This window comes from Microcaecilia unicolor, chromosome 14, assembly GCF_901765095.1.
Source record: "Microcaecilia unicolor chromosome 14, aMicUni1.1, whole genome shotgun sequence".
Classification (NCBI taxonomy): domain Eukaryota; kingdom Metazoa; phylum Chordata; class Amphibia; order Gymnophiona; family Siphonopidae; genus Microcaecilia; species Microcaecilia unicolor.
In genome coordinates, this window is record NC_044044.1 from 8,178,425 (window position 1) to 8,194,780 (window position 16,356).

The 16,356-nt window shown below is 42.0% G+C and overlaps 1 protein-coding gene across 1 annotated transcript; it reads right to left on the reverse strand.

The window, feature by feature from the left end:
• Positions 1 to 210: 210 nt before the first annotated feature.
• On the reverse strand, positions 211 to 15,845 carry LOC115458262 (vomeronasal type-2 receptor 26-like). The gene is made up of 4 exons (XM_030188124.1): positions 15,792 to 15,845; positions 10,137 to 10,364; positions 7,108 to 7,231; positions 211 to 1,130 (listed from the first exon to the last, which is right to left on the reverse strand). The coding sequence occupies exons 1-4, from the start codon at positions 15,843 to 15,845 to the stop codon at positions 211 to 213; spliced, it is 1,326 nt and encodes a 441-aa protein (XP_030043984.1).
• Between the last annotated feature and the right edge of the window lie 511 nt (positions 15,846 to 16,356).

Consider the following 16,356-nt stretch of genomic DNA (forward strand, 5'->3'; position numbering starts at 1 on the left):
TGATTTATTTACCCACCTCCATCCCCCTTTGAAGAAATTCACCCAAGGCAGTATACAGCAACAATAAGCTGAACATAGACAACAACAGCAGTAAACCTATTCAGATGACGCATTTTACAGCATAGTATGCTACTTACAATGTCAACACAATACACATTAAAACATTTGTGTAGAGGTGGGGTGAAAACCAAGGCCAAACAGTCTATTTCTTTACTGTTTAGCTTTGTTAGAAATATTTTTCTCAATTAAATGACCCTTTGCATTCAAATCAGGCCTGAACAGAATAATATAGCACTTGGGGATGAATATACAGGCCAACAGTCCAGCACTAGAAGCCAGGATGGCAAATATCTCCACAGCCACCATGAATTTGCCTTTCGTGCTCAGATAGGCTGGAATGAAGGACACCCAGACACTACAGAACACCAGCATGCTGAAAGTGATATGCTGGGCCTCATTGAAACTGTCTGGCAACTTTCTAACTAGGAAAGCCACAATAAAACTTAGAAGAGCCAAAAAACCAATGTACCCAATCACACTATAAAATGCAATGATAGACCCCTCATTACACTGTGGTATCATCTTCCCTTTTTGAGACTGCGTGTCATACTCTGGGAATGGAGGAGAGATAAGCAGCCATGCAGTGCATAAAACAACTTCACCCGAGGAACAGAGAAGGACTAGATAACTGGAGACTTTTGTCCCAACCCACTTGCTTAATTTGCTGTTGGGCTTGGTGACTTTAAAGGCAAAGAGAACTGTGATAGTCTTTGCCAGCACAGAAGAAACAGCAATTGTAAAAATAATCCCAAAAGAAACATGTCGGAGCAGACAGGTCACTCTTCCAACAGGGCCAATAAATAGCAAGGAGCAAAGGAAAGAGAGAATGAGGGAGATGAGGAGGATGTAGCTGAGATCCCGGTTATTGGCCCTCACCACAGGAGTGTTTCGATATTTAATAAAGATTCCAAGTACTATAGTTGATACGATGGAGAAGAGAATAGCAATGCAAGCCAAAGCTGCTCCCAAAAGATCACCGTAGGACAGGAATTCTATGGCTCTGGGGACACACTGATCCTTCTTCTCATTTGGCCATTGATCTTCAGGGCACTTCTCACAGTTCTCTGCATCTGTGGAAGAAAGTACATATTAACTTTTATTCTTTGAGCATTCTCTGCAGAGTTTTGCTTCATTTATTTCTTTCATTTGGTCCTCAATGCTATAAGGATGTTCCCAAGTTCAGATCTGCATTCCATCTATGGTCCCAGGCCTGATCAGTAAAGATTCAACCCTTCTCCACTTGACATCATCTGCAATAGACCATAGAAACAGGTCTGTCACAAGGTCTATTATAATGACTTACCATATGGTACTGCATGGATGATAAGAATTTCATGCATCTGTTTCCTTCCTCTTCCTGGAAGCTGGCCTGCTTTCTAATTGTGATCCCAGGCCTGACCTGGTAAAACCTCTACTTCCCATTACATCATCCATGGCAGATCATAAGAGCAGTGCTGCAGGGACTTCCTGATGGGATACTCTCAAAGATGCAACCCAAAAGGGTCACCCCTTGAAAACTCAATAGGGAGTACGTAAGAGTGATTGGAGGAAGTTGTGGATTACTTTTTGTGAGGGGCAGGTTCATCAATGTGCCATGTGTTTGATGAGTTTGATTGTGTTGAGCTTGAAATGTTTGGCCTCTTTCATCTAGTCAATTTGCTAGCTATCATGGAAGGGATCAGATTGGGGATGGGATATTAGCATGAGGATTGTTTGGGATACAGCAATAAGTAGTTCTTTTATTTCTCACTATTGCCCAGTGGCTAACTTTCCCAGTGGCTAGCTGAACATATGGGGCACCGAAATTTGGGTGCCTAGATGCATTACACTGAGCACTAATTGTATAACAATATCTGATGTTCAGTTGGCATCTGCTCACCTACTTTTAGGTGTTCCCTATTATGCCATATTAATAATAATTGAAAATGTATTGTCCTACATGTGGCACTTTAGCAATAACTAACAGTATTCTTTATTCCCCTCTCTACACCCCATTTCATTTACATGCTAAGCGATTTGTACACTAGTTATGTAAGTGCTATTTTGACACAAAGCAATATTCTATAATTGTAACAGTTACATGAAGACTTGCTAGTATCCTATAGCTCAACGTATGCCCACAGGGCTGAAATTTTCTAAAAGGCACCTAAAAAAATTTGCGCTGAAAAAAAGCACATAGAGTTAGTCTATAAACCATGCCTAAAGTTAGGTGTGGTTTATAGAATAGTGCTCAAACCCCAGAACAGCGCCTAAGGCCATTTGCACCATCGGAAATGTGGTGCAAATGTCAGCACGTAAATTTAGGCACAGAGACTCCTTATTCTACAATTGCAGACGTAACTCAGATCCACTCTCATGCTCTGCACCGACCTGTCCATGACCCTCCCATTTCCACACTCCTTTTTCCGGGGCACACCTAATTTTACAAGTACGTCATAATTGATTCCAATTATCACCAATAATTGCTTGTTAAAAAGCTAATTATTCATGGTAATTAGCTTATTCAATTAAAATGTACACACAAATTGGGCACATGTCCACATTTGTGCATGCATTTTTTAGCACTTTTTGAGAATTAGGGGGACAGTGGTGCAAATATAGGTGCCAAGTTATAGAAAGATTAGTGCTCATTGGTGGAATGGTCTACCTAAATTGGTAAAACTTACTCCTGATCACCCGACCTTCAAAAAACGCCTCAAGACCTTTTTATTTGGAAAAGCTTATGCTCAAATCCCGCCTAGCGTCTCTTACTTCTGAACTGTAACTGTCAAGGCGACATATTGATCACCACTACTCTTTCTCCTTTTTCCTTCTTTGCTATTTCCTTCCTCTCTTTAACTTCTATGAAATCGATTGTTTGTTTGCTGAATTGATGTATGTTTTTACAGACTGTTGTAAGCCACATTGAGCCTGCCCGTGGATGGGAAATTGTGGGATATAAATGCTATAAATAAATAAATAAACAGTGGCAGAACAACTAAATAATTTCTTCAAGAAAGCCAATATTCTGCATTCCCCAACAATTAGGTTTCCGTAAATCACAGAGCACAGAAACGTCCCTTTTTGGTTTGTTTACATACATCCAGACTTGTATTGAGCATGTCAAATCTGTTGATTTATCCACAGCTTTTGATCTGCTGGATCATGGATTACTACTCATAAAGGGACCTTTTTACTAAGCCACGGTAGGACTAATGTATGGGTACCACACACTAAATCAACGCTACCACCGGGGTAGTGTAGGCACCCTGCAGTATTGTCGAAGTTAGCGCACGCTGATTCCTATGCTAGAAAATAATCTATTTTCTACAGCGGGCAGTTATTGGCGGTAATCAGCAGCATGGCCACATTAACGCACTCTGTCTATCATGTGAGCCCTTTCAGCTAAGTAAATAGGTGGCCTTAAGGGCTCAGGCAGTAAATAGCCACTCACTACTTTTAATATTAGTGCACGGCCATTTGCTGGCCCATTAAAAAAAAGGCATTTTTACCCGCTATGGTAAAAAATGGCCCAGCGCACGCTAATTTCACGCATCAGGCCACTTTTTCCAGCAGCTTAGTAAAAGGGCCCCTTAGTTTTTAATCATTTGGCATCACTGGCATACTTTTGACCTGGTTTATGACATAGTTGACTAATTGGATGTATGCAGTCTTATGGCATAAACATTGATCTGATATGTATCATTTTAATGGGGGGGGTACCAAAGGGGTCTCTTCTGGTGACTCTTTTATTTAACGTATTTATGGTGCCATTATGTTTTTATGTAAAGGACAAGTCCATAAACCCCTACTAAATGGACCTGGGAAAAATCCACAATTCAGGGAATAACATGTACAGAATGTTTGTACGTTTGGGAAGCTCGCCAGGTGCCCTTGGCCTGGATTGGCCGCTGTCGTGGACAAGATGCTGGGCTCGATGGACCCTTGATCTTTTCCCAGTGTGGCATTACTTATGTACTTATGTACTTATTACTCAATCACTTGAATTGACAGCTTTTGCCTATGCAAATGATTTTCAGATTTTAAGTACCCTCGATCTTCAGAATTTTGACGAAATTTGCTACTCTTAATTCCAAACTTACTATAATTGCCAACTGGTTTTCTAACCATAAGATTATCAATAGAAATCAAACAAAATAAAACATGGAAAAGAAAATAAGATGATACCTTTTTATTGGACATAACTTAATACATTTCTTGATTAGCTTTCGAAGGTTGCCCTTCTTCGTCAGATCGGAAATAAGCAAATGTGCTAGCTGACAGTGTATATAAGTGAAAACATTCAAGCATTACTATGACAGTCTGACAGGGTGGGAGGATGGGGGTGGGTAGGAGGTATGCATGGGGACATGATATGATACATATGTCACTTGTGCCCGCCTAACCACTGACATTCAGCAGCACTTAACTGGACAATGCCACTGAATATATTAGCAGTAACTGCCCCTGCACCCTCCTGTTAGTTCCGAAGCAGTTTGTTGGGGGAGCTTGGGTGGAGCCAGGGCAGAGCCTGTACTTAGTGGCCATATTCAGATCACTAACTGGTTAAGTACAAGGCTAAAGTTAGGATGCAAAAAAGGCTGTCCTAATTTTAGCCACAAACCTAATCGGGCACCAGTCTGAATACTAGCCAGTGCCTGGTTAAATTATGTGTATTGGCATAAAAGTTTATGGTGTCCCTCCTTCCCACCCAGTCCCAATCCCCTCTACTATTAGATTGTAAGCTCTTTGAGCAGGGACTGTCTTTCTTCTATGTTTGTGCAGCGCTGCGTATGCCTTGTAGCGCTATAGAAATGCTAAATAGTAGTAGTAGTACCTCCCCCCCTGTTTTATGGGCTTAGTTTGTGGGTGAGAGGAGCATTGCCCCGCCCCAAATGCTGCTGAATAGAGTACCTCCCTCTCCCTCCTTCTTACCTTCCTCCCCATTGAGCATCACCCCTTCTTGAACCCCCCCCCCCCCCACACACACACACACACACACACACACACACACAGAAGTCCATTCCCCTCCTCAGACTTCACCTTTTCCTACATCTCCTTTTCCTTGTAGCAGGTGTGATCTATAAAAGGAAGGGGTGCATAGCCGGCAAAGGGCTTTGTGCTGAACTGCTCCAACAGCAGACACAGGCTGCCGTGAAGGCAGGAATGGAAGATCCTGCTCTCAATGTGCTTCAGCAAAAGGCTTCTTCCTGGCTATGCACTCCTTTCTTTTTACAGCTCACTGTGACAGAAAATGGATATGGGATCCTGGAGAAGGACTTAAGCAAATACAAGAGGAAGTGGTAAAGACAGACCAAGACCAACCTAAATGGAAAATTTAAATGATCAGAGAAAGGAACAAAAATTTATTTTTCAATTGTTAAAAAATTAAAAATGTCACCTATTTCTCTTTCTTCAGAATTCCACTATTAAGAATCTGAGGTTTCTTGGGATTTCCATTTAATTTTTTTGTCTGCATATTTGTTCATAAATTGTAATGTTATTTTTACTAGGTGGTAGTCTGTGTTTTCCATGTGTAACTGAGGTGAGAAATTCTGTTAACATGTAGGTTGTGTGTAGGAATCTGTAGTAGTCTGGCTTGTCCTTTTTTCCCCAAATAGAGGTGATGTTGACATCATAGATAGGGCTGGGGTATTTTGAGTTCTTGGCTATGGTAAACTTCTGAGTGTCCATTTGCAGAGTTTTGTGTTACTTCACACAGTATCTGGCAATGGAGAGAGCAGGGGCATTTGCTGGAGGAGGGGAAAAGAGGGGGACCGCAAAGGCAGCAGAATGATAAACTGTAGAAACCATAGCCCTACCAATTTCTTGCTCCACATAGCATCAGTACCTGGGAGGAGGGAGGCAGGGACAGAGCTTAGATTGTTTGGCCCTTCCGAGTAAAAAGATGTTCCGCTGCCCCTGAGAAAGGGTGTTAGGATGGGGAAGATTAAGAGAGCTATGGGGAGTGGGTGTGCCAGAGGGGTTGGTGGGTGAGAAAGAGTGTCAGGGAGGTAAAAAGTGGAAAACGGAGAGATAAGATGGGGTGTGAAGAATGAAAAGGAAAGTGATAATGGGTGGAGGGAAGAGATGGAAAAGCAAGAGGAGAGGGAGGGTGAGGATGGGGGAAGGAGGGAAATGAGAAAGGAGAAAGAATTGCTGAGAGAAGAGTGGGGAGGGGAGGTGAGTGGGAAGAACCAGAGTAGAAAGAAGGAAGGAGGAAAAAGGTGGTAAGGAGGAGAGAAGCATGAAGGGAGGGGTGGGAAAAGAGGTGAAGGATGAAGGAACTTGTGAAGAGTTGGGGAGAAAGAATGTGGATGAAAAGGTGAAGAGTGAGGGGTATGAGCAGGAAGGGGAGAAGCGAATGGAAGGATATAGGTGGGATAAAGTGAAACACAAGGAAAAGGTAAAAACAAAAGAAATGGAGAGGAGGGATAAAGCTAATTGATGCTCAACTAAGGGGAGGGGGAGAAAATTCTCCGTTAGCCACTAATCTGAACTCTCTATCTCTTCTTCTAATACCCCCCTCTGCTAGATGAGGTAGACAAACTACGCCTATGCCCCATCCTCTTGGAATACCCCCCCCCCCGGCCTATTTTAGATATCCCTGGTGGTCTAGGGTGTCCTACAGGCAGGAGCAATACGCACTCAATCCTTCCTGCACAGCTCTGGCCTAAAAATGACTGCTGTAGTACTAGTGGCAGACTGGCAGTCTTGCAGTTCTTTGTTCTCATGAGTATCATGAAACTGCCACTAGGGGTCTTATGGCCATTTTGAGGTCAAAGCCTTGACATGCAAGAGTGAGGGAGCATCTCTCTTGTCTGTAGGATCCCCTAGACCACCAGGGATATCTAAGGTAGGCCCAGTGGGCCTATAGAGATGGAGGGTGGGCGCTTGGGCCAGGCCTCCTCCAATGGAGGGAGTGCGGAATCAAAGGAGGTGAAGGTACATGTTTCACCTTATGCAGGTCCCAGCCGATATTCAGCTGAAGCTTGTATAAGTGTCTTATGTGAACCTTGACATGACTAATTCTGCCCATGTTGTCTGGGATGTATTTTTTTTTTCTACCTGATGTGTTGGAGAATTCTCCTTCAGAGCAACGGAGACAGTCAAAGCAGCAAACTGGTTTCTCGGGTAGAAGAATTTTCCTGTATCCCGAAGCACAGCTGTCGGAGCACACAGAGCGGGGGATCTGAGGAGAAGAATGAGAAAAATATTGTCATATTCCCTACCCATTTGTTAGTTCTCTGTCTAGTCTTTCTGCTTCCAGACCTTTTAGTATATTAATTATAAAATCCTTAAACTTTTCCCCACTAAAAAGAATATACCCAACCTACCAAACAGACACTACACTTGCTATACAAAAGGCACATTATACACTATCAGACTGTGCTACTTGTTAGACACAGCATTGTAGAAGAACTATAGAGATATTTAAATGCATACTGTATGATGTACAAGTCGTTGGTGAGGCCCCACCTGGAGTATTGTGTTCAGTTTTGGAGGCCGTACCTTGCGAAGGATGTTAAAAAAATGGAAGCGGTGCAAAGAAAAGCTACGAGAATGGTATGGCATTTGCGTTCCAAGACGTATGACCAAAGACTTGCTGACCTGAACATGTATACCCTGGAGGAAAGGAGGAACAGGGGTGATATGATACAGACGTTCAAATACTTGAAAGGTATTAATCCGCAAAAAAATCTTTTCCGGAGATGGGAAGGCGGTAGAACGAGAGGACATGAAATGAGATTGAAGGGGGGCAGACTCAAAAAAGATGTCAGGAAGTATTTTTTCACGGATAGGGTGGTGGATGCTTGGAATGCCCTCCCGCGGGAGGTGGTGGAGATGAAAACGGTAATGGAATTCAAACATGCGTGGGATATGCATAAAGGAATCCTGTGCAGCAGGAATGGATCCAGCTGAAATTGGGTGGCGGAGCAGGTGGGGGGAAGAGAGGTTGGTGGTTGGGAGGCTAGGATAGGGGAGGGCAGACTTATACGGTCTGTACCAGAGCCGGTGATGGGAGACAGGACTGGTGGTTGGGAGGCGGGAAATACTGCTAGGCAGACTTATACGGTCTGTGCCCTGAAAAAGACAGGTACAAATTCAAGATATGAGTTTATCTTGGGCAGACTAGATGGACCATGCAGGTCTTTTTCTGCCGTCATCTACTATGTTACTATGTTACTATGTTACTATGATATAAATGAACAAGAGACAAGCATCGTTCAACTGAAAGAAAGCTATAGAACAACAAAGGTGTTTGAGACAAGAACTGCATTAAACGTCAAGAAAAAATGTATCTTAAGAATGTACATTCACCCATCTAGAGCACGAAAGATGGGTCTGCCTTTCTTAAACGTGGAGTGACATCAGCATCTTATAAAAATTGGACATGGAACTGCCCACGTATACAGGCTTTTTGGCAGGTGGTTTGGTCTTTTCTAGCAACTGTCTGTAACATTGTCTGGACAGCTACTCCTCCACATTGCTTACCCAATGGCGATACCAATGTACAAGCTACTGCAGATGAAGCATTTATCGGTGGACTCCCGGAGCATAAGGAACAAAAAAAGATTTCTTCGCCTTTGGTCACCATATATCAATACCTTAGCACCACGAGTTCGCTCAGTACTAGAGTGGAGGAGTAGCCTAGTGGTTAGAGCACAAGTCTTGATATCCAGAGGTGCCCAGTTTAAATCCCACTGCTGCTCCTTGTGATCTTGGGTAAGTCACTTAACCCTCCATTTCCTCAAGTACAAAATTAGATTGTGTGTCCTCCAGAGACAGGGAAATACCCAGTGTACTTGAATTTAGCTCACTTTGAGCTACTACTGAAAAAGGTGTGAGCAGAATCCAAATAAATACTTTAATCTAGTAATTCCGGTGATTGTCTATAGGGGATTCTGTTGGGGAAGAGGCCTTCTGACAATTTAGGCTAGTACTTCTTTAAGGTCACAGGGGACTGGGGTGGATTGGGGAAGGGAGTGTTTTGGGTGGGGCCTGGGTGATATTGAGGGGCATTTTGGAAAGGTCGTCCAAGTATGAATTAGGACACCCTCATGAAGTCGGCCAAAATCAGGTAGGAATAGTCGAAAAATAGTATGGACGTCCTTAGATATTCCATTATTGCAGTGTAAAATGACCAAATCAGGGACGCCCAAAGTATAGTAAAAAAAAGGGCGCCCATCTTCCAGAACCGCGAAAGGACGCCCCCAACAATCACCCTTGCCAACATTTGTCATATGGTCCTTCGATGGTTTTACGAGAAGGACGTCCACTACAGTGGACTTTATAAAATGTTCCCAGGTACACATCTGACCATTGCTCCCTTACCCTGTCTGCTGAGCCTCCCAAACCCCACTACCTCCAACTGTACACCACTACCATAGCCCTTACAGGTGAAGGGAACACCAATATGTAGGTACAGTGGGTTTCTGGTGGGTTTTGGAGGATTCACAGTTTCCTCCACAAGTGTTACAAGTAGGGGGAGGTAGAAGCCTGGGTTCACCTGTCTGCAGTGCACTGCACCACTACTAGACTACTCCAGTGACCTGCATGCTATTCTAATTGACCTGAGTATAACATCTGAGGCTGGCAAGTAATATTTTAATCACATTTTTGGGGGATGGGAGGGGGATAGTGACCACTGGAGGAGTAAGGGGAGGTGATCCTCGATTCCCTCTTGTGGTCATCTGGTCATTTGGGGCACCTCTTGTGTGGAGTAGAGTAGCCTAGTGGTTAGTGCAACAGACTTTGATCCTGGGGAGTAGGTTCAATTCTAACTGCAGCTATTTTTGTTAAAAAACAGGTCTAGCTCAAAACCTCTAAGTTTTAGTCTTGAACGTCTTTGTTTTGTTCCATTATTGCTGAAAGACACCCAAGTCTTTGGAATGCCCAAGTCCCGCCTTGAACACGCCCCCTTGAGATTCAGACTTCAGAGAAAAACGTCTAAAAAGAGGTTTCGAAAATACTGATTTGGACGTTTTTGTGAGATAAATGTCCAAATGCAGACTTATGTCACTTTTTGGACGTTTTTCTCTTTTGAAAATGAGCCTGATAGTCTACTCAAAAAAATCAATAGGTAATAGCATTGCCTGGTTAAAATGTGGCTTCCACAAGATAGCACTTTTGTTGACAATGAGCTGCTGGCCCTCTGGAGCTGATTGATTGAAGCTTCCAACTTTGATGCTGCCTAAGGAACCATCAGGGAGCAGGATCCAGTTTACAATGTCAAAGTAAGCTGGCACATTCCCTTTGTCATCAAAGAAAACCTCACGTCCATCAGAGGTTTTGAAGTGAACCTCCTTAACGTATTGATTGAGCTATAAATAAAAATAAATTGTTAGAAAATTGTAAACAAGATAAGGGGTGGAACTTGACAACTGGAATTAATATTCAGTAGATTCAAATTTTTGCTAATTAAAAAAAATACTTACTGTAAAGTACCTGCTTGTAACTCACTTTGAACTACCACTAAATAGCAGGGTTACATCTTACATAGATAGATAGATAGATAGATATTTGGCAAATTCTAATATTTTTCCCCATATACTCTCCCACTATTGACTTTGAACTACCAAAAATGAACGAATATGAAATCTGGTATGAAATGTGGACTCCCAGTTAATGGAAAGTAGCAAATAGAAACAAAACCTGGGCCACTGTTTACCTTGAATCTACCTTGAATCTGTCCATCCATTTATCTATCTGTAAGCATGGTGGAAGTCAGAAAATACTGAACAGATTTGCTTGAAATGTGGTTTGGAGGATTTTAACTAAGGGGCCCTTATAGTAAGCTGCGGTAAGCACTTACTCATGCTTAATGCAGGTTAAAATCCACTACTGCGAGGCATGCTCAGGAATCCCATGGTAGTTTGTGGATCTGTATGCACTTCCCATTTGCTAAGAAAATACTTTTTATTTTTTTAGTGCTGGGGGCATGTTTGGGGACAAAGAGTAGGTTAAATTCCCGCACTAACTGATTAGCGCATGGATAGATAATTAGATATCCATCTTCAAGTACAAATGAGATCAAATTCAATTCTCTTTCTATAACAATCTGGCATTTGATCATTTTTATGTTCTGCATGCAAAATTGTACATGTAAATTGCATTTATACTTACAGAGTAAACAGACCTCTTAATGTTTTTAAAAGTAAGCATCTTGAGAAAGAATGCATATATTTTTATCCACATTCCATATTGTCGGAGGGGAGTTTTCAGACAGATAATTTATACAGATAAATGTATTTTCCAGAATCCGCTATGGAAAGTTTTCTTTTCATTTCATTTCTTCCTTTAAAAAAAATGGCACCTTTTTTCCCTCATATCATTCTCTTCTGTGGTTTAGCTATTTTATGTTAACATGTGCGGTAGGGAAACAGAGAGTGGGGTTAAATGGGCAGTATTCACAATGGAGAAGGGTAGTTGTTGGGGTTCCTCAGGGGTCTGTGCTAGGACCGCTGCTTTTTAATATATTTATAAATGATTTAGAGATGGGAATAACTAGCGAGGTAATTAAATTTGCTGATGACACAAAGTTATTCAAAGTCGTTAACTCGCGACAGGATTGTGAAAAATTACAGAAGGACCTTATGAGACTGGGAGACTGGGCGGCTAGATGGCAGATGACGTTTAATGTGAGCAAGTGCAAGGTGATGCATGTGGGAAAAAAGAACCCGAATTATAGCTACATCATGCAAGGTTCCACGTTAGGAGTTACGGACCAAGAAAGGAATCTAGGTGTCGTCGTCGATAATACACTGAAACCTTCTGCTCAGCGTACTGCTGCGGCTAGGAAAGCGAATAGAATGTTGGGTATTATTAGGAAAGGTATGGAAAACAAGCATGAGGATCTTATAATGCCGTTATATCGCTCCATGGTGCGACCACACCTGGAGTATTATGTTCAGTTCTGGTCGCCTCATCTCAAAAAAGATATAAAGGAATTGGAGAAGGTGCAGAGAAGGGCGACGAAAATGATAAAAGGGATGGGACGACTACCTTATGAGGAGAGGTTAAGACGGCTAGGACTCTTTAGCCTGGAGAAAAGGCGGCTGAGGGGTGATATGATAGAGGTCTACAAAATAATGAGTGGGGTAGAGCGGAAAGATGTGAAGCATTTGCTTACCCTTTCTAACAATAATAGAACTAGGGGACAGAAGATAAAATTAGAATGTGGTAGGTTTAAAACTCAGCGTGTGGTTAGACTCTGGAACTCATTGCCGGAGAAGGTAGTGACGGCAGCTGGCCTTGCTGAGTTTAAAGGGGTTATGGATTGATTCCTGAAGGAAAAGTCCATTGATCGTTATTAAATTCTGGGTTTTTGCCAGGTTCTTGGGGCCTGGCTTGGCCGCTGTCGGAGACAGAGTGCTGGGCTTGATGGACCTTTGGTCTTTTCCCAGCGTGGCAGTGCTTATGTACTTTTGTACTTATGTACAACCCATGTCAAAGGGCACACACTCGACCTCATCTCACATAATCTGTCCACAGACCAGAACCTAATAATAACAGAAATTAAATGGACAGAAACACCATGGGCCAACCACTACAAACTAAACCTATCCCTAAAATGGCGGAAAAAGGGTTCACACCATATACAAGAACACACAACCTACAGCACAAGAGGCTAAATAGACTCCGAAACAGATATACAAAAACGAATGGACAGCACAAACAGACTCTATATACTACCTCTCAGAATGGGATAAAAGATGCAGAAGCATACTGGACGAAATAGCTCCCTTATGAACAAGAACCTCAAGTAGGCATAACTCGATACCGTGGTTCAACGAAGAACTGAAAAAAATTAAAATACAATCCAGGAAATTCGAACGAGCTTGGAAAAAATAAAAGACGAACACACACTCAACACATGGAAACAAATACAAAGAAAATACAAATACGCAATAAGACAGACCAAAAGATCATACTATAAAACTAAAATAGGGCCAGATTACAAAGACATGAAGAAATTATACCAACTCATGAACAAACTACTAGACATCACCTTGGTCACCACAACCAATACAGACATCCCATCTGCAGACAACCTTGCTAAATACTTCAATGAAAAAATTGCAAACCTACGTAACACGCTACCTCAGGCCAACATCGATATCAAAAATTTCATCCCTGGCTTGGACCCAACCACTGGTGAATACCCAGCGGACCGAACCTGGTCAAACTTCGCTCTCCTCACTGCAGAAACAGTCACCCAGGCGATTAATAGTTTCTCCAACTTTCACTGTAAATTGGATACCTGCCCCAGCTACTTAATAAAATCTGCCCCCCCCCCACCACTTCATAGCAGACCTTACATCCCACTTAAACTATATGCTTCAACAAGGTTTCTTCCCTAAGGAAAATGGCAACATCCTACTCACCCCAATACAGAAAGATCCCAAGAAAGAATCAAACGAAATCACTAACTACCGCCCAGTAGCATCAATCCCACTGGTGGTCAAACTGATGGAAAGCATAGTAACCAAACAACTTACTGATTATATAAACAAATTCACAATATTACATGAATCACAATCAGGATTTCGCCCCCTCCATAGCACTGAAAAAGTACTAATTACCGTCCTAGCCAAATTTAAGCAGGAAATAGCAACAGGCAAAAGCATACTTCTCCACCAATTCGACATGTCCAGTGCGTTCGACATGGTAAACCATAAAATACTACTAAGACTCCTAGATTACTTAGGGATTGGCGGACACATACTTAGTTGGATCAAGGGTTTCCTAACCACTAGAACATATCAAGTAAAATCAAGCTCAAACATATCACCACCGTGGAAAGCAGAATGCAGAGTACCTCAAGGATCACCACTATCACCGATCCTTTTCAACCTAATGATGACCCCACTAGCCAAATCCTTATCCAACCAAGGCCTTAACCCTTTCATCTATGCAGACGATGTCACATTATACATTCCTTACAAATGTGATCTGACAGAAATCACCAATGAAATCAAGCTCAGCTTGAATATCATGGACTCATGGGCAAACGCATTTCAACTAAAACTCAACACAGAAAAAACACACTGTCTCATCCTCTCATCCCAATACAGTACGAACAAACCCACAAACATAAACACCCCAGATTATACCCTCCCTATCTCAGACAGCCTGAAAATTCTCTGTGTTACAATCGACCGTAACCTCACACTAGAGAACCAAGTGAAATCTACAACAAAGAAAATGTTCCACTCAATGTGGAAACTCAAACGCGTGAAACCATTCTTCTTGAGGGAAACATTTCGCAACTTGATACAATCAATGGTACTAAGCCATGTAGACTACTGCAACGGAATTTATGTGGGATGCAAAGAACAAATCATAAAGAAACTTCAGACTGCTCAAAATACTGCAGCCAGGCGATTCGAAAGTGCCAAACCCCTCTGAGAAAAACTGCACTGGCTCCCAATCAAAGAACGTATTGCTTTCAAAATCTGCACCCTGGTTCATAAAATTATCTACGGCGAAGCCCCGGGATACACGACAGACTTCATAGACCTACCAACCAGAAACACAACAGGATTAACACAAACATACCTAAATCTCCACTACCCAAGCTGCAAAGGACTCAAATACAAATCAACCTATGTATCCAGCTTTTCCTACATAAGCACACAAAGGACTCAAATACAAATCAACCTATGTATCCAGTTTTTCCTACATAAGCACACAACTATGGAACACATTACCAAAAGCCGTGAAAACAACTTATAATCACCTAAACTTCCGGAAATCATTAAAAACTAACCTGTTCAAAAAGGCATACCCTACCGACCCAACTTAAATGCCTGTACCCTGCAACACAACTAAACCAAAGCTCGTAATGGACATATAATAACTCTTCCTCTCTACGATTCCCTAATGTGTCTGTACACACGAACCTTATTCTACCACAGCATTACTGTATTTGTTCATACCGGAATTGGCGAACGCCTTTACGGTACTATGTAAGCCACATTGCACCTGCAAATAGGTGGGAAAATGTGGGATACAAATGTAACAAATAAATAAAATGATTTTGCATGACAGGAAACAAAATAATTTCCTCTGTTCCCACTTCTGGTAGTCTTCATACTGTGTGGTAGGATCTCAAATGCTCCTCAGAGATGTTGTAAGGTAGTTCAGTTAAAAAAGTGTCATGTTCTATGGTTCATTCTAGGTACACTTCTCTTTAGTGTTCACTACAAAATCTGTCTTATAACAGCTCTACAAAGATGATAAATCAGTGTAACTATCCGAATTTCAGCAAGCTATCGTACCCAAAAATCACCAGCATTAATGAAGGTTTCCAAAACAAGGACAGGACAAAGCAGACAAGGATCCAACACACCTCAGAGGTTATACAATGAGATAGGTTCTTCCTGTACCTGTGGGTATCTATAGATCCCTGTAATTTTGGATATGGTATCTGATGTCACTGAAGAGAGGCTTCCGATGAAACCAGCCAACTGGCCCTGCTAGAGACATCTGTATCCAGAAACAGGGTCTTCTTCCCGTGTTAGGATTATCAGAGCTCCACACACTGAAATAATTCCCAAAGTACATGAGTCAGTTATATAGAAGCCCAGGGTGATGTTGGGCAATATATCAGGATTGCGGTTGATCTCTTCAATGGCATAATGAAAGGCTAAGAGATGTCGATGATAACGGAGTTGAAAGCTGTGAGCAAAGTTATCATGTTTTTAATATATATATTCAACAGTTTGATAATTTTGTGGCTCACTTACATATCCAAATTGAAAGAAAAGCAAATACACCATAATCATTGTCTCCTGCGCCATTTCTCCTTATAGCACTGAAACCCCACGTCTTAAGGAGATAATTTTATAAATAAGTACATAAGTAATGCCACACTGGGAACAGACCAAGGGTCCATCGAGCCCAGCATCCTGTCCACAGCAGTGGCCAATCCAGGCCAAGGGCACCTGGCAAGCTTCCCAAACGTACAAACATTCTACACATGTTATTCCTGGAAATGTGGATTTTTCCCAAGTCCATTTAGTAGTGGTTTATGGACTTGTCCTTTAGGAAACCGTCTAACCCCTTTTTAAACTCTGCTAAGCTAACCGCCTTCACCACGTTCTCCGGCAACGAATTCCAGAGTTTAATTACGCGTTGGGTGAAGAAACATTTTCTCCGATTTGTTTTAAATTTACTACACTGTAGTTTCATCGCATGCCCCCTAGTCCTAGTATTTTTGGAAAGCGTGAACAGACGCTTCACATCCACCTGTTCCACTCCACTCCGCTCATTATTATAAAGGCTTTCTACATCTAAAACTGAGTTTTGCAC

Coding starts and splice junctions, on each gene's coding strand:
- LOC115458262 (XM_030188124.1), bottom strand. CDS start 15,845: ATGGCGCAGGAGACAATGATTATGGTGTATTTGCTTTTCTTTCAATTT. Junction 10,365..15,791: donor TTTTCTTTCAATTTGGATAT/GTAAGTGAGCCA, acceptor TTTTATTTATAG/CTCAATCAATACGTTAAGGA. Junction 1,131..7,107: donor AGAATTCTCCAACACATCAG/GTAGAAAAAAAA, acceptor TTTCTTCCACAG/ATGCAGAGAACTGTGAGAAG.